Genomic DNA, 22,265 nt, shown 5'->3' on the forward strand with positions numbered 1-22,265 from the left:
GGGGAAATTGTCGCTTTCTCGGTCCGAATCGCTCTGGCTGCTGGTGGCCATGATTGTAAACAATGTTCAGATGTGAGGAGCTCCACAACCCGTGACGTCACGCGCACATCGTCTGCTACTTTCGGTACAGGCAAGGCTTTTTTATTAGCGACCATAAGTTGCAAACTTTATCGTCGATGTTCTTTAATAAATCCTTTCCGCAAAAATATGGCAATATGGCGAAATGATCAAGTATGACACATAGAATGGACCTGTTATCCCCGTTTAAATAGGAACAACTCATTTCAGTAGGCCTTTAAATAGGGCTACTGCTTTTTCACAAATTCTAAAAACTAAACTAGTTTAGCTTGTACTTTTTCCAAATGTCCTTGTAATCAGACCATATTTTCGGTATATTAGATGGAATTTTTACCTGACATATTTCCACTGTCATCTGCAGTCTTCTTCAGAAAGTTCATTCGGTACAAAAGGGGAATAACTGGTCCATCCTGTCTCTTTATTAACTCACTAACCCGACTTCCTTAGGCTTCAAATCGATTCCTTTGTTTACCTGCGGCAATCGTGACCTAGGTTGTGGCCAAACAAAACCGAAGCGCACAGTTTTGTATTGAGAAAGACCCACAATGCATTGTGTTTCCAGGTCCTATAGGGAATGATTGTTGGTTTGTGTCCCAGGCTTTAAGGGGCCCCTGATGGCGAGCCCCGCATGATGCAAGTTAGGAGGCACATGGCTTTTATGCTGCAGCTCCAAGACCCCCTACCTTTATATCATTCACTCCACACCCCCGCCATTCCGGGCCCTTGAACGTCAAAGATGAGTTGGAGTGACACCCGGCCCACCAGGCCTGCGCCCCCCCTACTACCCGCTGGCCTTTCCCTGCCTTCTGATCCATATTTCAGAGGTATGGCGGCGGTGACACTGAAGGGGGGCATAATCCAACATTAAAGCCCAGGCGCAGGTCCATGAGGTCCCGGAAACCTTTCTATTTCAAGGTCTGCCGTGTTGATGCGGGGACTTCCAAGTCGCTGGCTTAAACCCTTCGGATTTTAGAAAGAGTGCGCTGTCAAACGGGTCAAAAATAAGTGCGGAGAGTCCAGGCAAGCATAATACTGCGTTTCCTTGAATTGCCGCCCGGGCGCTAATTAATTAATTTACCAAAGGCATGCGGTAAATTTAGGCCTGCGCTTATAAATTTGAGTGTGATGTAAGGATACCATCATGAAAAGCACATTTAATAAAAAAAAACAACGTTATTATGGTCTTACCTTTACTTATAAATGAAGTCCATGCACAGATCCTTTTAATCAAAAGCATCGATAACTTCTTTATAGAAGTCTTCCTTATCTTTCTTCAGTTTTAAAAGTCTCTCTGTCTCGATGGAGATCGTCCTTTATTACCTCCCGCTTCGATTGAAAGTCCAGTTTGGAAAACTGTTTTATTTTAGATATGTAATCCTCCATGTTAAAAGTCCAAGCGAGAGGAAAAAATAAACGATCGCTGCTCACTCTTACTGCTTTTTGTCACTTCTTCTGCAGCCGAGTAGTCGCGAGAAGGATCACTAGCGCCCTCTACCACCAGGAGGCGGGAGTCATTGAATGACTCATATTTGACACACGCAGCTACGGTATAGTAATAAAACATAGCTGCTTACTGTTCGTTTTAGCATATTCAATAGCTTGGACTTTAAATCCTACTGAATAGCTCATAATCTTCTTCCCTTTATGCGATTGCAAATGATTGAAATCAGCCTCTTCCATTTTGAAAATGATGACAGGTGAAGTGTCACTCGTGACGTGACGAGTTTGACCCGGTGGATATTCTAGGCATATGCTAATTATTTTGCGAAACGAGTTTGACCTGGCGGAAATTCTAGACATGGGCTAGTAAAAATAACATTTTGCAAAACGAGTAGTAATTCTAGGCAGGCGCATACTATATACCCGGCGGCAATTCCAGGAAATACGGTACTACCAGGGCGATTGAAACCAGGCGAATACTGCAAACATATTTTATCATGAATATTTGCACACAAGAAAGATCGTCCTGAGAACAAGCGTCCACTGCAGAGGACGTTTATTCTCGAGAGGATATGCAAATTCCAGCAAGGACTAAAAATCCACAAGATGAATCCAGAAACGCTACAATAATAACAAATCTGCTCTTCTTTGGTATTTCCCCCGAGACAAGTACAGGCGTCTTCTCTTTTCCAATAATAAATGACTATAATGACATTTATTTAGTTTCCCAAAAATATATTCTTTTTAAAGACATATCCATATCCGGTATTTACACATTCCCCCCCGCCCCCAAAAAAGAACCCGTACATAAAAGGGAGGACACATAACAAGTATAGCTAAACAGTACCACTCTATTACAGGTCCAAAATAGTCTTTTCTTCTGGGTTAAATAAAAATGAATATTGTTGGGGAGTCCTCTCACAATGTTGTGGTGAGCGCCCGCTGTGCCCCGCTGCCGTGATGAGGTCTGGTGGGGGGGTGGGGGTTGGGGGGGACATGAAAAACACAATTAGAAACGTGCAAAACAATGCCATTTTATTCATACGCTTCCTTGATTCCTGCAATTCTCATGTAAATGGTGCGCTGTTAACTTTAAAAACGGGATTGTTAATTGTTCAAAGCCTAATTGTAATTTCCAAGCCCCCCCCCCCCCCCCCCATCCCCCCACGGTCACATTCCTGCCGTCAGCCTCTTTGACATGCGTGGACTGCATTCACTCAGGGGAGTGGCGTGGATGAAATGGCTGCAGATTATTGAAATGACCCGGGTGATGAGAGATAAAGCCTCCCTGCCTTGTGCAGGACGCTCCAGCCTGACCAGGCCTTAAAGTGGCCCCCCAGTGATGGTCACCTGGGAGAGTCAGGTGTTGCAGTGTTTACCTGTGGCATTAAAATACTCTCAATCACAAAAATCACAGGATTAATCACAGTTAATCGCAGTACTCGCGTCATTTTAATTACCGTGGAATAAACAATATTTGGATGTAAACACAAATATACTGTCTGAATGTGTCACTTGAACGCACCACATTATTTGTCACAAAACAAGCAAACGGTTTAATCCGAAGAATTGTGATCGAGTTGTGATTAATCACGATTAATCGTGGTACTTGCATGATTTAAATGAACTGGAAAAAAACCAACATTATGAGTTACTTAAATACACAATATTTGTCACAGAACATGCAAATAGTTGTATTTAAACTATTGTAATTAATTAAATTTTGATTATCGTATTTCCTTGAATTGCCACCAGGTATATAGTATGCGCCTGCTTAGAATTACTGCCGGGTCAAACTCGTTTCGCAAAATAATTAGCGCATGCTTAGCATTACCTCCGGCTCAGGATTAACTCGTTTCGCAAAATATTATTTTTATTAGCGCATGTCTAGAATTTCCGCCGTGTCCAACTGGTTTCGCAAGATATCAGGATTAACACCGGGTCAAACTGGTTTCGCAAAATATTATTTTTATTAGCGCATGTCTAGAATTTCCACCGGGTCAAACTCGTCACGTGTGACACTTCACCTGTCATCATTTTCAAAATGGAGGAGGTTGATTTCAATCATTTGAAATCGCATAAAGGGAAGAAGATTAAGAGCTATTCAGTAGGATTTAAGGTCCAAGCTATTGAATATGCTAAAAAGAACAGTAAGCAGCTATGTTTTATTAATATACCGTAGCTGCGTGTGTCAAATATGAGTCATTAAATGACTCCCGCCTCCTGGTGGTAGAGGGCGCTAGTGATCCTTCTTGCGACTACTCGGCTGCAGAAGAAGTGACAACAAGCAGCGATTTTTTTATATTTTCCTCTCGCTTGCACTTTTAACATGGAGGATTACATATCTAAAATATAACAGTTTTCCAAACTAGACTTTCAATCGAAGCAGGAGGTAATAAAGGAAGATCTCCATCGAGACAGAGAGACTTTTAAAACTGAAGAAAGATAAGGAAGACTTCTATAAACAAGTTATCGATGCTTTTGATCAGAAGGAGCTGCGCATGGACTTCATTTATAAGTAAAGCTAAGACCATAATAACGTTTTTTTTTATTAATTGTGCTTTTCATGATGGTATCCTTACATCACACTCAAATTTATAAGCGCAGGCTTAAATTTACCACATGCCTTTGGTAAGTGTCGGAGTGAGAAGAGGCTTTAAATTAATTAGCGCCCCGGCGGTAATTCAAGGAAATACGGTATTTGTTCAAAACTTTTATTGTAATTATGTTAATTGTGATTAATCACAATTAATCGTGGTACTTGCCTAATTTCAATTAACCCCCCCCAAAAAACGTATAAAAGTATTTTGCCGCAAATGCATTTGTGTTGTCAAATGTCAAACAAGAACGTTTTACAATGTTTGTTCAAATCTTATTTTAGTCAAAAGTATTGATTATTTGAATTGTAATGAATCACAATTCATTGTAGTACATGCATAAATTAAAACAACATGCATAAATCAAATTATCTTAAAAAAAAATTCACACAAAGGAACATTTTTTGTTAGAATATCAAACACACATTTTTTTAAAGTGTTATTTAAATGCACGTGTATTTGTTCAAAACATGCTGACAGTATTGTGATGATTTCAATTGTGATTAATCGTAATACTTGCGTGATTTAAACTAACTTAAGAACACCAATATTTTGACATAAATGTAGTTTTGTTGTCAAAATATCAAACAAGGACGTTTATTGAAGTGTTATTTGAATGCACAACTTTTTTTGTTCAAAACATGCCAACAGTTTTATCTAAAGTATTGTGATTAATCACGATTAATTGTACTTGCATCATTTAAATTAACTTAAAAAAACAACTATGTTTGAACACAAATGCAATTTTATTGTCACAATGTCAAAGAGGAACATTTTTCGAAGTTTTAGGATGATTATTATGATTATTATTATTATCACAGTATTTTCAAGTGACATTTGCCACAGACCACACAATCAATTGTCTATTGATTAATTCCCAGCTCCTTCCTGCTCTGTCACTGATTAGTATACAATGGCAAACATCCCCTCACGTTTTGCGTACGTTGGCGCTCGCCTTAAAAGATGAGTTCAAACCCCGGTCAGACTTAAACCAGAGAGTTTTGCATGCTATAAAACATTTTTAAAAAATAAGAATAATTATAATTTCACAGTAAGAAAAAGAAAAATGGCAGCTCGGATGCCAGAATCTCCCTTTAAAATAAGTTGTAGTGTATTTCCATTTACAGTAATGCATTGCAACGACCAGGCTAGAATGTTACCCTAAATCTGGGACTTTTTATTTTATTTTACAGTAATTCGCTGTAAAAACAACTGGGGGGGAAACACTGGCAGCGTATCAAGTTGAAAAGAAAAATAAAGCTACTAATTAAAAAAAATTGGAAATTGTAGGCACAAAAGAACAAACATTTAAAAAAATATGGCCCCCGAGTCAAGGGACTCGACGACAAAAATAAAAAATGCGGCCCCTGCAGTTTTGGGACCCCTGATTTATCCAAACAAGTTCTATTTAATAGTTTGTCCACCTGTGTGAGTGTCTTCCTGCTAATAACATAAAAACAAATAAGGTGAGTAATTAAAAACATGTGGAAATGGTAGAGACAAGACAACAACAACAAAAATAAAAAATAAAAATGTGGCCCCTGCAGTTTTGGGACCCCTGATTTATCCAAACAAGTCCTGTTTTAATAGTTTCTCCACCTGTGTGAGTGTCTTCCTGCTAATAACATAAAAACAAATAAGGTGAGTAATTAAAAAAATGTCGAAATGGTAGAGACAAGACTACACAACAAAAATAAAACAATAAAAAGTGGCCCCTGCAGTTTTGGGACCCCTGATTTATCCAAACAAGTCCTGTTTTAATAGTTTCTCCACCTGTGTGGGTGTCATCCTGTTAATAACATAAAAACAGATAAAGTGAGTCCTTAAAAAATGTGGAAATGGTAGAGACAAGACAACGACAAAAAAAATAAAAAATGTGGCCCTGCAGTTTTGGGACCCCTGATTTATCCAAACAAGTCCTGTTTTAATAGTTTCTCCACCTGTGTGAGTGTCTTCCTGCTAATAACATAAAAACAAATAAAGTGAGTAATTAACAAAAATGTGGAAATGGTAGAGACAAGACAAAAACAACAAACATAAAAAATAAAAAATGTGCCCCCTGCAGTTTTGGGACCCCTGATTTATCCAAACAAGTCCTGTTTTAATAGTTTCTCCACCTGTGTGAGTGTCTTCCTGCTAATAACATAAAAACAAATGAGTGGTTAAAAAAAATGTGGAAATGGTAGAGACAAGACAACAACAAAAAAATAAATAAAAAATGTGGCCCCTGCAGTTTTGGGACCCCTGATTTATCCAAACAAGTCCTGTTTAATAGTTTCTCTACCTGTGTGAGTGCTAATAACATAAAAACAAATAAAATGAGTAATTAAAGAAATGTGGAAATCGTAGAGACACGACAACAACAAAAAAATGTCAAATAAAAATGTGGACCCTGCAATTTTGGGACCCCTGATTTATCCAAACAAGTCCTTTTTTAATAGTTTCTCCACCTGTGTGAGTGTCATTCTACTAATAACATTTAAAAAAAACAAAGTGAGTAATTAAAAAAATGTGGAAATGGTAGAGACAAGACAACAACAACAACAAATAAAAAATGTGGCCCTCCGATTCAAGTCTCGGGACCCCTGATTTATCCAAACAAGTCCTGTTTTAATACCCCTGCCCCCATGCCTCCCCCCACCCCCTCCCCCAACCACCCCAACTGTGAGGAAAAACTGGCAGGGAGTTTGGTACCTTTTTTTTTTTAACTTGACAGTATTGTGTTAAAAAAAAACAGCTTTTGTTTTTCCTGTTAAATACAGATTTATTTTTACGAGCCACAATTGTTTTTGAATATTACATTGCATGATTTTTTTTGTACAAAACATGCATCAAATTGAATTGAAGATTTATTAAAGTATACTAATTTTTGTACAAATTTTTGTACAAAACATGCATCAAATTGAATTCAAGTTTTATTAAAGTATACTAATTTTATTTTTTATAGGTGGGTGGGGCGGGGCTCCAAATACAGTTCTGCTGAGGGCCCCAATTTAGGTGTAGGTGTGGCCCCTGGCAAATGTGCTTGTCTGTTGCTGCTGTGAAAGCATGGAATTCTTTAAAGTAAGACGTTTCAGGAATATCTTTAAGTTTAAAAAAGAGTTCCAAAAAGAGACAACTGGAATTATATCGAAGGGATTTTTGATGAAGATCGGACGTGTCATTGTGGAAAATGCTTCGACGAAAATGAGAAAGTATGGGAACAGTTATAAAGTCAACTAAAATAATTGGTGTTAAAAAGGGGGCGGATAAATATAAGAATATTATTCTTCCATCGGCTCCTTTCTGAACATGGAAATGTATAAGAAACAAAAAAAATAATGAAAGTGTGAAGTTTCTGTGTCTTGTTTTGCATTTTCATGAAAGGAAGAAAAATAAATGATGAAAAATGATGATCATCATCATCAATCCATCCATTATCTACCGCTTATTCCCTTTTGGGGGTACTGGCGCCTATCTCAGCTACAACCCTGGACAAGTCGCCACCTCATCAGAGCCAACACAGATCATCATCATTTATTTTTATTCCTTTCATGAAAATGCATATATAAAAGCCGCGTAAAATTTACACTTTTTTTCCTTTTTTTTTCTCTTTCTTATATGATGATGATTATGACCTTTACCAGTGGTCCCCAACCACCGTGCCGCAGAAATTATTATTTTTTTTTTTAAATATTTTTTTTAATTATTAAATCAACATAAAACACTTACAATTAGTGCACCAACACAAAAAAACTCTCTTTTTCATGACCAAAAAAAAAAAAAAAAAAGGGTTTACGCAACATACTGCTTTTTCAAAACAAAAATTATCCATTCATCCTTTTTCTACCGCTTATTCCCTTTTGGGATCGCGGGGGGCGCTGGCGCCTATCTCAGCTACAATCGGGAAGAAGGCGGCATACACCCTGGACAAGTCGCCACATCATCACAGGGCCAACACAGATCATTATCATTTATTTGTATTCCTTTCATGAAAATGCAAGCCAAGTACAAGTAACACTTTTTTTTCTTTTTTTTTTCTTATATGATGATTATGACCTTTACCAGTGGTGCCCAACCACCGGGCCGCAGAATAATTGTTTTATTAATTTATTTTTTAATTATTAAATCAACATAAAAAGCAAAAAATAAACTTACAATTAGTGCACCAACACAAAAAAACTCCCTTTTTCATGACCAAAAAAACAAAAATCATCCATCCATCCATTTTACTACCGCTTATTCCCTTCTGGGATGGCAAGGGGCGCTGGCGCCTGTCTCAGCTACAATCGGGCAGAAGGTGGTGTACACCCTGGACAAGTCGCCACCTCATCACAGGGCCAACACAAATCATCGTCATTTATTTCTATTCCTTTCATGAAAATGCAAGCCAACTACAATTTACACTTTTTTTTTTTCTTATATGATGATGATTATGACCTTTACCAGTGGTGCACAACCACCGTGCCGTAGAATATTTTTAAAATATTTTTTTTAATTATTAAATCAACATAAAAAGCAAAAAATAAACTTACAATTAGTGCACCAACACAAAAAAACTCCCTTTTTCATGACCAAAAAAAAACAAAAATTATCCATCCATCCATTTTTTCTACCGCTTATTCCCTTTTGGGATGGCGGGGGGCGCTGGCGCCTATCTCAGCTACAATCGGGCAGAGGGCGGCGTACACCCTGGACAAGTCGCCACCTCATCACAGGGCCAACAAAGATCATTATCATTTATTTTTATTCCTTTCATGAAAATGCATATAAACAAGCCACGTAAAATTTACCCCTTTTTTTTCTTATATGATGATGATTATGACCTTTACCAGTGGTGCACAACCACCGTGCCGTAGAATATTTTTTAAATATTTTTTTTAATTATTAAATCAACATAAAAAGCAAAAAATAAACTTACAATTAGTGCACCAACACAAAAAAACTCCCTTTTTCATGACCAAAAAAACAAAAATTATCCATCCATCCATTTTACTACCGCTTATTCCCTTTTGGGATGGCGGGGGGCGCTGGCGCCTATCTCAGCTACAATCGGGCAGAGGGCGGCGTACACCCTGGACAAGTCGCCACCTCATCACAGGGCCAACAAAGATCATTATCATTTATTTTTATTCCTTTCATGAAAATGCATATAAACAAGCCACGTAAAATTTACCCCTTTTTTTTTCTTTTATGATGATGATTATGACCTTTACCAGTGGTGCCCAACCACCGTGCCGTAGAATATTTTTTAAATATTTTTTTCAATTATTAAATCAACATAAAAAAACACAAAAGAAACTTACAATTAGTGCACCAACACAAAAAAAACTCCCTTTTTCATGACCAAAACAAACAAAAAAAAAAATTATCCATCCTTCCATTTTTCAACGGCTTATTCCCTTTTGGGATCGCGGGGGCGCTGGCCCCTATCTCAACTACAATCGGGCAGAAGGCGGCGTAACACCCTGGACAAGTCGACACCTCATCACAGGGCCAACAAAGATCATCATCATTTATTTTTATTTCTTTCATGAAAATGCATATAAACAAGCCACGTACAATTTACACTTTTTTTCCTTTTTTTTTTTCTTATATGATGATGATTATGACCTTTACCAGTGGTCCCCAACCACCGGGCCGCAGAATAATTGTTTTATTTATTTTTTAATTATTAAATCAACATAAAAACACACAAAATAAACTTACAATTAGTGCACCAACAAGAAAAAAATTCTCTTTTTCATGACCAAAAAAACAAAAATTATCCATCCATCCATTTTTCTACCGCTTATTCCCTTTTGAGATCGCGGGGGGCGCTGGCGCCTATCTCAGCTACAATCGGGCAGAAGGCGGCGTACACCCTGGACAAGTCACCACCTCATTACAGGGCCAACAAAGATCATTATCATTTATTTTTATTCCTTTCATGAAAATGCAAGCCACGTAAAATTTACACTTTTTTTTTTCTTATATGATGACGATTATGACCTTTACCACCGTGCCGTAGAATATTTTTTAAATATCTTTTTTAATTATTAAATCAACATAAAAAAACACAAAAATAAACTTACAATTAGTGCACCAAAACAAAAAAACTCCCTTTTTCATGACCCAAAAATAATAATAATAATACTAATTTACGCAACGTACTGCTTTTTCAAAACAAATATGATTATTGCAATATTTATTCGTGAAAGGTGAGAGGTTACCTGTCGGTGATGATCCGGAATGGAGACTTGAGAGAATCCGCTCTGTGGTCGCTGTCTTCATCTGGAACGAAAAGAGGGTGGAATTGAAGTCTGGGCGCGAATGTGCGGCGACACGCGGCGTCGGGCGGCATACCGTCTCGTTTCGGGCTAAAGCTTCCGGACGAGTCCCCCCCGTCGTCGCTGTCGTCCTCCGTCCCCGACGTGCCGGTGGCCCGCCCGGGTCGCGCGGCGCAGGAGGCGTGCGCGCTGCGGAAAGAAGGCACGACGTGTCCGCCCGGCGCGCCCCCGAGCAGCGAGCGCATGTTGAAAAGCGAGTTGGCGTTGAGGAAGGCCGCGTTGGCCCAGTTGTGCAGTTTGCCGATCTGGCAGGTGTAAATCCCCTGGTGACCCGGGAGCAGCGCCGGGTGGTGCGCATGCGCATGTGCGTGCAGGGCGGCTTTGTGCGCGCCGCTGTCCGGGGCCGCCGCGGTCTCCGCGAGGGACCAGATTTTGGGTTTGCTCTGCGGCGGTCTGATGGGCGACAGATCCGCGTCGAGTTTGACCGCCGCAGGCTGGACTTTGCCGAGGGAAAGCGTCCTGGGGCTCGCCTCGGTCGAGGCCTCCGTGTCTGCCGCCTCCATGCCCGCCTTCTTGCCGCCTGCGCGCTCCTCCTCCGGCCGCTCGATGTCCACCGTTTCCAAGTCGATCTCCTCCTCTTCCTCCTCCTCCTCCTCCTCGTCGCTGCCGTTCTTGCCGTGCTCGTCCTCGTTGTCGCTGCTGAAGATGCGTCCGTCCCGGTCCTCCGCGCTGCGGCCCCACGTCACCTTGTTCTCCTTCTTCAGGCGCCGGCGCGCGTTGGCAAACCAGGTGGACACCTGGGGGAGGCCGGGAAAAAAAAACTGCGATTTAAAATATGCAAATTCATTTTGAATTATTTGTATCCCAGGGGCCCTCAAACTACGACCTCGGGTTGGAAAGACAAATAAAGGGAGTAAATTAAGAAAAAAAAAAATGTGGAAATTGTAGGGACAAGAGAACAAAAAAAGAATAAATAAAAAATGTGGCCCCTGAGGCGTATTTATCCAAACAAGTTGCAAATCAGGTGGACACCTGGAGGAGGCCGAAAAAAAAAAAAAACGCGATTTAAAATATGCAAATTACTTTTGAGTTATTATCGAAATCGTGATTTGTATCCCAGGGGCCCTCAAACAACCCGCGGGCACCACTAGCGTCTCGGGTTGAAAAGACAAATAATAGGAGTAAATTAAGAAAAAATGTAGAAATTTTAGGGACAAAAGAACAAAACAAACAAAACAAAAACAAAAACAAAAAAATGTGGCCCCCAAGTCTGATTTATCCAAACAAGTCGCAAACCAGGTGGACACCTGGAGGAGGCCAGAAAAAAGAAAGCGATTTAAAATATGCAAATTACTTTTGAACTATTGTCGAAATCGTGACTTGTATCCCAGGGGCCCTCAAACTACAACCCGTGGGCCCCACTATCGTCTCGGGTGGAAAAAACAAATAGAGGGAGTAAATTAAGAAAACATTTGGAAATTTTAGGGACAAGAGAACAAAAAAAGAAGAAAAAAAAAATTTGGCCCTCAAGTCTGATTTATCCAAACAAGTTGCAAAACAGGTGGACACCTGGAGGAGGCCGGAAAAAACCCCGCGATTTAAAATATGCAAATTAAGTTTGAGTTTTTATCAAAATCGTGATTTGTATCCAAGGGGCCCTTAAACTACGACCTCGGGTTGGAAAGACAAATAAAGGGAATAAATTAAGAAAAAATGTGGAAATTGTAGGGACAATAGAACAAAAATAAAGAAAATGTGGCCCCTAAGTCTGATTTATCCAAACAAGTTGCAAACCAAGTGGACACCTGGGGGAGGCCGGAAAAAACCCCGCGATTTAAAATATGCAAATTAAGTTTGAGTTTTTATCAAAATCGTGATTTGTATCCAAGGGGCCCTTAAACTACGACCTCGGGTTGGAAAGACAAATAAAGGGAATAAATTAAGAAAAAATGTGGAAATTGTAGGGACAATAGAACAAAAATAAAGAAAATGTGGCCCCTAAGTCTGATTTATCCAAACAAGTTGCAAACCAAGTGGACACCTGGGGGAGGCCGAAAAAAGAACGCGATTTTAAATATGCAAATTACTTTTGAGTTATTATCAAAATCGTGATTTGTATCCCAGGGGCCCTCAAACTATGACCTTGAGTTGGAAAGACAAATAAAGGGAGTAAATTAAGAAAAAAATTTGGAAATTGTAGGGACAAGAGAACAAAAAAAGAATAAATTAAAAAATGTGGCCCTCAAGTCTGATTTATCCAAACAAGTCGCAAAACCAGGTGGACACCTGGAGGAGGCCGGAAAAAAAAACCGCGATTTAAAATATGTAAATTAATTTTGAATTATTACCGAAATCACGACTTGTACCCCAGGGGCCCTCAAACAACCCGCGGGCCCCACTAGCGTCTCAAAAGACAAATAATAGGAGTAAATTAAGAATTTTTTTTGACATTTTAAGGACAAGAGAGCAAAACAAACAAACAAAAAACAAACAAACAAACAAAAAAGAATGTGGCCCCCAAGTTTGATTTATCCAAACAAGTCGCAAAACCAGGTGGACACCTGGAGGAGGCCGGAAAAAAAAACCGCGATTTAAAATATGTAAATTAATTTTGAATTATTACCGAAATCACGACTTGTACCCCAGGGGCCCTCAAACAACCCGCGGGCCCCACTAGCGTCTCAAAAGACAAATAATAGGAGTAAATTAAGAATTTATTTTGACATTTTAGGGACAAGAGAACAAAACAAACAAACAAAAAACAAACAAACAAACAAAAAAGAATGTGGCCCCCAAGTTTGATTTATCCAAACAAGTCTCAAACCAGCTGGACACCTGGAGGAGGCCGGAAAAAAAACTGCGATTTAAAATATGCAAATTACTTTTGAGTTATTATCGAAATCGTGATTTGTATCCCAGGGGCCCTCAGACTACGACCTTGGGTTGGAAAGACAAATAAAGGGAGTAAATTAAGAAAAAAATGTGAAATTGTAGGGACAAGAGAACAAAAAAAAAGGAAAAAAGACAATTGTGGCCCCTAAGTCTGATTTATCCAAACAAGTCGCAAAACAGCTGGACACCTGGAGGAGGCCGAAAAAAGAAAGCGATTTAAAATATGCAAATTACTTTCTAGTTATTATCAAAATCGTGATTTGTATCCCAGGGGCCCTCAAACTACAACCCGCGGGCCCCACTAGCGCCTCGGGTTGGAAAGACAAATAAAGGGAGTAAATTAAGAAAAAATGTAGACATTTTAGGGACAAGAGAACAAAAAAAACAACAACAAACAAACAAACAAAAAAATGTGGCCCCCAAGTCTGATTTATCCAAACAAGTTGCAAACCTGGTGGACACCTGGAGGAGGCCGGGAAAAAGAAGGCGATTTAAAATATGCAAATTAAGTTTGAGTTATTATCGAAATCGTGATTTGTATCCCAGGGGCCCTCAAACTACGACCTTGGGTTGGAAAGACAAATAAAAGGAGTAAATTAAGAAAAAAAAAATGGAAATTGTAGGGACAAGAGAACAAAAATAAAGAAAATGTGGCCCCCAAGTCAAAAAGTTACGGGACCCCTGATTTATTCAAATAAGTCACAAACTAGGTGGACACTTGGAGTAGGCAAAAAAACCAAACAAACAACAAAAACCCCAACGCGATTTAATATATGCAAATTAATTTTAAATTATTATCGAAATCGTGATTTTTTCTTCCAGGGGCCCTCAAACTACAACCCGCGGGCCCCACCAGCGTCCCAAGTTGAAAAGACAAATAAAGGGAGTACATTTAAAAAAAAAAAAAAATGAGATTGAAGGGAGAGGAGAACAAAAATAAAAGATGTGGCCCCCAAGTCAAAAAGTTTCGGGACCCCTGATTTATCCAAACAAGTTGCAAACCAGGTGAACACCTGGAGTAGGCCCAAAAAAATAAAAAAATAAAAAAAGCGATTTAAAATATGCAAATTACTTTTGAGTTTTTATCAAAATCGGGATTTGTATCCCAGGGGCCCTCAAACTACGACCTTGGGTTGGAAAGACAAATAAAAGAAGTAAATTAAGAAAAACATTGGAAATTGTAGGGACAAGAGAACAAAAATAAAGAAATTGTGGCCCCCAAGTCAAAAAGTTACGGGACCCCTGATTTATTTAAAGAAGTCACAAACCAGACCGAAAAAGAAGCGATTTAAAATATGCAAATTTATTTAGAAATATTATCGAAATTGGGATTTCGATAATATACTCAGCATCCTGAGTTGAAAAGAAAAAGCGCATATAAATTGTCTATTAATTCATCCCTAGCCCCTTCCTGCTCTGTCACTGATAAATGTATGATGGGAAATATCCCTTCACGTGGTGATTTTACAGTAAGAAAAAGAAAAATGCCAGCTCAGTTGCCAGAATCGTGCTGTAAAATAAGTGGTAGTGTTTTGTTTTTTCTTCCATTTACAGTAATGCATTGTAATAACAACAACCGTACATTTATGGTGAAAAACAACCAGGCTAGCATGTTACTGTAAATCTGGGACCATTTGTTTATTTTACAGTAATTCGCTGTAAAAACAACTTGGGGGGGAAAACTGGCAGCGTACCAAGTTGAGAAGAAAATTTAAGCAAGTAATTTAGAATATGAGGAAATTGTAAGGACAAGAGAACAACAATTAATCAAATGTGGCCCTCGAGTCAATAAGTAACTTTTAAGGGTTAGGGTTAACTAACTCTAACCCTAACCTTTGTATCCCAGGGGTCCTCAAACTACGACCCGCAGGCCCCAACACCGTCCCGAGTTGAAAAGACCAATAAAGTAGGTGATTAAAAAAAAAAATTGTGGCAAAAAAAAAAAAAATGGCCCCTGCAATTTTGGGGCCCCTGATTCACCCAAACAAGTCATGTTTTAATAGTTTCCCCCAACTGTGTGAGTGTCATCCTGGTAATTAAATAAATAAATAAATAAATCCAAATAAAGTGAGTAATGAAAGAATGTGAAAATTGTAGGGATTAGACGACAAAAATATAAAAATGGCCCCTTCAAGTTTGGGGCCCCTGATTCATCCAAACAAGTCATGTTTTAATAGTTTCCCCAACTGTGTGAGTGTCATTCTGGTAACTAGATAAATAAATAAATACAAATAAAGTGAGTAATGAAAAAATTTGAAAATTGTAGGGATTAGACGACAAAAATATAAAAATGGCCCCTTCAAGTTTGGGGCCCCTGATTCATCCAAACAAGTCATGTTTTAATAGTTTCCCCAACTGTGTGAGTGTCATCCTGGTAACTAAATAAATAAATAAATACAAATAAAGTGAGTAATGAAAACATTTGGAAATTGTAGGGACAACATAAAAAAAGGATTAACAAAAAACATGGCCCCTGCAGTTTTGGGACCCCTGATTTATCCAAACAAGTCCTGTTGTAATAGTTTCTCCACCTGTGTGATTGCCATCCTGCTAATAAAATAAATAAATACAAATAAAGTGAGTAATTAAACAAATGTGAAAATTGTAGGGACAAGACGACAAAAATTAAAAAATGTCCCCTGCAATTTTGGGACCCCTGATTTATCCAAACAAGTCATGTTTTAATAGTTTCCCCAACTGTGTGAGTGTCATTCTGGTAACTACATAAATAAATAAATACAAATGAAGTGAGTAATGAAAAAATGTGGAAATTGTAGGGAGAAGACAACAAAAATTATTTAAAAAAAAGTGGCCCCTGCCGTTTTGGGACCCCTGATTTATCCAAACAAGTCTTGTTGTTATAGTTTCTCCACCTGTGTGAGTGTCATCCTGGTAATAAAATAATTAAATACAAATAAAGTGAGTAATTAAAAAAAATGTGAAAATTGTAGGGTCAAGACAACAAAAATAATTTTTAAAAATGTGGCCCTTGCAGTTTTGGGACCCCTGATTCATCCAAACAAGTCCTGTTGTAATAGTTTCTCCACCTGTGTGATTGTCATCCTGCTAATAAAATAAATACATACAAATAAAGTGAGTAATGAAAAAATGTGGAAATTGTAGGGAGAAGACAACAAAAATTATTTAAAAAAAATGTGGCCCCTGCAGTTTTGGGACCCCTAATTTATCCAAACAAGTGCTGTTTTAATAGTATCTCCACCTGTGTGAGTGTTATCCTGCTAATAAAATAAATAAATACAAATAAAGTGAGTAATTAAACAAATGTGAAAATTGTAGGGTCAAGACAACAAAAAAAAAAAAAAAAAAGTGGCCCCTACAGTTTTGGGACCCCTGATTTATCCAAACAAGTGCTGTTTTAATAGTTTCTCCACCTGTGTGAGTGTCATCCTTGTAATAAAATAAATAAATACATATAAAGTGAGTAATGAAAAAATGTGGAAATTGTAGGGAGAAGACAACAAAAAATATTTTAAAAATGTGGCCCCTGCAGTTTTGGGACCCCTGATTTATCCAAACAAGTCATGTACTAATAGTTTCCCCAACTGTGTGAGTGTCATCCTGGTAATTAAATAAATAAATAAATACAAATAAAGTGAGTAATGAAAAATATGGAAATTGTAGGGACACGACAACAAAAAATATTTAAAAAAATGTGGCCCCTGCAGTTTTGGGACCCCTGATTTATCCAAACAAGTTTTGTTGTAATAGTTTCTCCACCTGTGTGAGTGTCATCCTGCTAATAAATTAAATAAATAAAAATAAAGTGAGTAATTTAAAAAAAAATTAAAATTGTAGGGTCAAGACAACAAAAATAGTTTTAAAAAACGTGGCCCCTGCAGTTTTGGGACCCCTGATTCATCCAAACAAGTCCTGTTGTAATAGTTTCTTCACCTGTGTGAGTGTCATCCTGCTAATAAAACAAATAAATACAAATAAAGTGAGTAATGAAAAAATGTGAAAATTGTAGTGACAAGACAACAAAAAGTAAAAAAAAAAAAATGTGGCCCCTGCAGTTTTGGGACCCATGATTTATCCAAACAAGTGCTGTTTTAATAGTGTTATCCTGCTAATAAAATAAATAAATACAAATAAAGTGAGTAATTAAAAAAATGTGAAAATTGTAGAGTCAAGACAACAAAAATAATGTAAGCAAATGTGGCCCCTGCAGTTTTGGGACCCCTAATTTATCCAAACAAGTGCTGTTTTAATAGTTTATCCACCTGTGTGAGTGTCATCCTGCTAATAAAATAAATAAATACAAATAAAGTGAGTAATGAAAAAATGTGGAAATTGTAGGGAGAAGACAAGAAAAAATATTTTTAAAAATGTGGCCCCTGCAGTTTTGGGACCCCTGATTTATCCAAACAAGTTCTGTTTTAATAGTATCTCCACCTGTGTGAGTGTCATCCTGCTAATAAAATAAATAAATACAAATAAAGTGAGTAATCAAAAAAATGTGGAAATTGTAGGGACAAGACGACAAAAATTAAAAAATGGCCCCTGCAATTTTGGGACCCCTGATTTATCAAAACAAGTCATGTATTAATAGTTTCCCCAACTGTGTGATTGTCATCCTTCTAATAAAATAAATAAATACAATTAAAGTGAGTAATTAAACAAAAGTGAAAATTGTAGGGTCAAGACAACAAAAATTATTTAAAAAATGTGGCCCCTGCAGTTTTGGGACCCCTAATTTATCCAAACAAGTCATGTATTAATAGTTTCCCCAACTGTGTGAGTTTCATCCTAGTAAATAAATAAATAAATAAATAAATAAATACAAATAAAGTGAGTGATGAAAAAATGTGGAAATTGTAGGGAGAAGACAAGATAAAATATTTAAAAAAATGTGGCCCCTGCAGTTTTGGGACCCCTGATTTATCCAAACAAGTTCTGTTTTAATAGTATCTCCACCTGTGTGATTGTTATCCTGCTAATAAAGTAAATAAATACAAATAAATTGAGTAATTAAAAAAATGTGAAAATTGTAGAGTCATGACAACAAAAATAATGTAAAAAAATGTGGCCCCTGCAGTTTTGGGACCCCTAATTTATCCAAACAAGTGCTGTTTTAATAGTTTATCCACCTGTGTGATTGTCATCCTGCTAATAAAAAAAATAAATACAAATAAAGTGAGTAATGAAAAAATGTGGAAATTTTTGGGACAAGACAACAAAAACTGTTTTTAAAAATGTGGCCCCTGCAGTTTTGGGACCCCTGATTTATCCAAACAAGTCCTGTTGTAATAGTTTCTCCACCTGTGTGATTGTCATCCTGCTAATAAAAATAAAGTGAGTAATGAAAAAATTTGGAAATTGTAGGGACAAGAAGACAAAAATAAAAAAATGGCCCCTGCAATTTTGGGACCCCACATTTATCCAAACAAGTCATGTATTAATAGTTTCCCCAACTGTGTGAGTGTCATCCTGGTAATAAAATAAATAAATAAAAATAAAGTGAGTAATCAAAAAAATGTGGAAAATTGTTATGACAAGACAAAAAAGAAGTGGCCCCCCGAGTCAAGTTTCGGGACCCCTGATTTATCCAAACAAGTGCTGTTTTAATTCTCCCCCCACCTGCGTGAGTGTCATCCTGGTAATGATGGCCAGCATGATCTTCTCCCCCTTGGTGGGATAAGGGTTCTTCTGGTGCTCCTGCAGCCAGGCCTTCAGGGTGCTGGTGGTCTCCCGGGTGGCCGTCTTGGCCCTCGACGGGTCCCCGTAGGGATACTGTCCGTATGAGTAGAAGCTCTGCGCGGCGTGCACGGCCGGCAGGGAGGCCGGGTGGGCACCGGGGCTGTCCTTCAGCTCGTACTGGGAGCCCTGGAAGGTGGACACGTTGGACAATTTAGTGCATATTTTACTGCTCTGCAGAACAAAAAAAAAGTTGCAAAACCTTCCACACAAAATGCAATAAATAAATGTTATTAAAACCGTCAAAAGTTGACTTACCATCTGGGAGATGAGAGCCAGGTCTGGAGCTCCGCTATACGGCAAAAAGGCACTATAGTTGGGGGCCGCCCACGGGCTCCCGTACATCCCCAGCATGGAGCCCACAGCAGCGGCTGCGGCCGACGAACTCACCCCGCTCTCGGCGCTTGCTTCCCGGCTCGAGGCCGGCCGTTCCCCCGCGTAAATCTCGTGGGAGGAGGCACTGAGGAACTGGGGGTACCCCAGCTGAGGGAAAGCCATGTCCGGTAAATCTCTCTCAAAAGTCGGCCAGAAGAGGCGGTGGAGGCAAGAAGAAATAAAAAAAAAAAAGAAAAGAAAAAAGAAGGAATTCCAAAATAGAGAAAAATGAATGTGTGGACCACCAGAATGTTTCTGAGCTGCCTACGATCCCGGAGTCCAAGCCCGACTTTGGCACGTCGAGGGCGGAGTGATGCGCGCGTTTGGCCGCAGGATCTTTCTGGAAGTGGAGCTGAGTGAGTGATTGGCAACTACTTAAAGCTGCAAGCTCCTCCTATGCCCAGGGGCAGGCGATTAGTGCATTGGCTAGCGCGGCTCGTGTGTGCGCCGTGCGCGTACGTGCGCGCGCGTGTGACGTGTTTTTCCAACATGAGGGGAGGAACCTGGGAAGTGTCTTCCATTTGCACGCTGTCACACACCGCTCATGTCTGCAGGTTCCCAGTCTGACGGAGCTGGAGGGGACCCCCCCAATAATTCTGGGGTGTTGGCCCCTCAGTCACGTCTCCAAATAGCTTTCACAGGGACCAAAATAAGGGATTTTTTTATTTCCATCACACATGCTTGAACCTTGCAGGACTGTCAATTTAATATAAACAAGTATGAAATAACTATATTTGCATATTACTTACACAAATAAAGTCTCCGAGACTTATGAGAAAGTATCCAGTAACAAACGTGTCCGCATCATGCAATTTACTGCATCATAAATTTAAATTAAGGAGATGTGTAAAAATAAAGTTGTTGTTTTTTTTCATCACAAATCACACATGCCCGAACCTTGCAGGACTCTTTTTTTACACAAGTGAGCGTCACTAACCACTAAGAGTGGTCTGATCCGTGCTGATATCGGACCGATATCAGCGGAAAAAAACATGTATCGGTTTGTCTCTAAAATGTAGGACATGTGGCAATTAACATTTAAATGTGCTCCGGTTATTTTTTTTCTTCTAATTTAGTGATTTACAAAAGGTAAACAGCAAAAGAGCTAGCAGCTACACAACAGCTAAGCACACAATAGCACACAAGCTAGACATATGTCATCGTCATTGAACAATATTGCAGTGTCAAACAGCACATTTGTCAATAAAAACAAGTATGAAATAATTATATCTGCATGTTACTTACACAAATAAAGTCTCCAAGACTTATGAAAAAGTATCCAGTAACAAACGTGTCCGCATCATGCAATTTACTGCATCATAAGTTTAAATTAAGGAGATGTGTAAAAATAAAGTTGTTTTTTTTTCATCACAAATCACACATGCCCGAACCTTGCAGGACTCTTGTTTACACAAGTGAGCGTCACTAACCACTAAGAGTGGTCTGATCCATGTTGATATCGGATCGATATCAGCGGGAAAAAAACATGTATCAGTTTGTCTCTCAAATGTAGGACATATGGCAATTAACATTTAAATGTGCTGCGGTTAGTTTTTTCTTCTAATTTAGTCATTTACCAAAGGTAAACATGCTAGGCTACTAAAAGCTAGCAGCTACACAACAGCTAAGCACACAATAGCGCACAAGCTAGACATACGTAATCGTCATTGAACAATATTGCAGTGTCAAACAGCACATTTGTCAATAAAAACAAGTGTGAAAAAAATCATATTTGCATATTATTTAAAAATACAAAGTCTCCGAGACTTAGGAGAAAGTATCCAGTAACAAACGTGTCCGCATCATGCAATTTACTGCATCATAAACTTAAATTAAGGAGATGTGTAAAAATAAAGTTGTTGTTTTTTTCATCACAAATCACACATGCCCGAACCTTGCAGGACTCTTTTTTTACACAAGTGAGCGTCACTAACCACTAAGAGTGGTCTGATCCGTGCTGATATCGGACCGATATCAGCGGAAAAAAACATGTATCGGTTTGTCTCTAAAATGTAGGACATGTGGCAATTAACATTTAAATGTGCTCCGGTTATTTTTTTTCTTCTAATTTAGTGATTTACAAAAGGTAAACAGCAAAAGAGCTAGCAGCTACACAACAGCTAAGCACACAATAGCACACAAGCTAGACATATGTCATCGTCATTGAACAATATTGCAGTGTCAAACAGCACATTTGTCAATAAAAACAAGTATGAAATAATTATATCTGCATGTTACTTACACAAATAAAGTCTCCAAGACTTATGAAAAAGTATCCAGTAACAAACGTGTCCGCATCATGCAATTTACTGCATCATAAACTTAAATTAAGGAGGTGTGTAAAAATAAAGTTGTTTTTTTTATCACAAATCACACATGCCCGAACCTTGCAGGACTCTTGTTTACACAAGTGAGCGTCACTAACCACTAAGAGTGGTCTGATCTGTGTTGATATCGGACCGATATCAGCAGGAAAAAACATGTATCGGTTTGTCTCTAAAATGTAGGACATATGGCAATTAACATTTAAATGTGCTCCGGTTACTTTTTTCTTCTAATTTAGTCATTTACCAAAGGTAAACATGCTAGGCTACTAAGAGCTAGCAGCTACACAACAGCTAAGCACACAATAGCACACAAGCTAGACATATGTAATTGTCATTGAACAATATTGCAGTGTCAAACAGCACATTTGTCAATAAAAACAAGTATGAAATAATTATATTTGCATGTTACTTACACAAATAAAGTCTCAGAGACTTAGGAGAAAGTATCCAGTAACAAACGTGTCCGCATCATGCAATTTACTGCATCATAAACTTAAATGAAGGAGATGTGTAAAAATAAAGTTGTTGTTTATTTTCATCACAAATCACACATGCCCGAACCTTGCAGGACTCTTGTTTACACAAGTGAGCGT

General features: G+C 38.5%; 1 protein-coding gene across 1 annotated transcript; it reads right to left on the reverse strand.

Moving 5' to 3' along the window:
* Nucleotides 1–2,136: 2,136 nt before the first annotated feature.
* LOC133539492 (iroquois-class homeodomain protein irx-1-like) lies at nucleotides 2,137–19,680 on the reverse strand. Its single transcript, XM_061881479.1, has 5 exons — nucleotides 19,229–19,680; nucleotides 18,854–19,099; nucleotides 10,440–11,160; nucleotides 10,307–10,367; nucleotides 2,137–2,485 (listed from the first exon to the last, which is right to left on the reverse strand). The coding sequence occupies exons 1-5, from the start codon at nucleotides 19,466–19,468 to the stop codon at nucleotides 2,437–2,439; spliced, it is 1,317 nt and encodes a 438-aa protein (XP_061737463.1). The 5' UTR covers nucleotides 19,469–19,680; the 3' UTR covers nucleotides 2,137–2,436.
* Between the last annotated feature and the right edge of the window lie 2,585 nt (nucleotides 19,681–22,265).

Source organism: Nerophis ophidion, linkage group LG21 (genome assembly GCF_033978795.1).
Source record: "Nerophis ophidion isolate RoL-2023_Sa linkage group LG21, RoL_Noph_v1.0, whole genome shotgun sequence".
Classification (NCBI taxonomy): domain Eukaryota; kingdom Metazoa; phylum Chordata; class Actinopteri; order Syngnathiformes; family Syngnathidae; genus Nerophis; species Nerophis ophidion.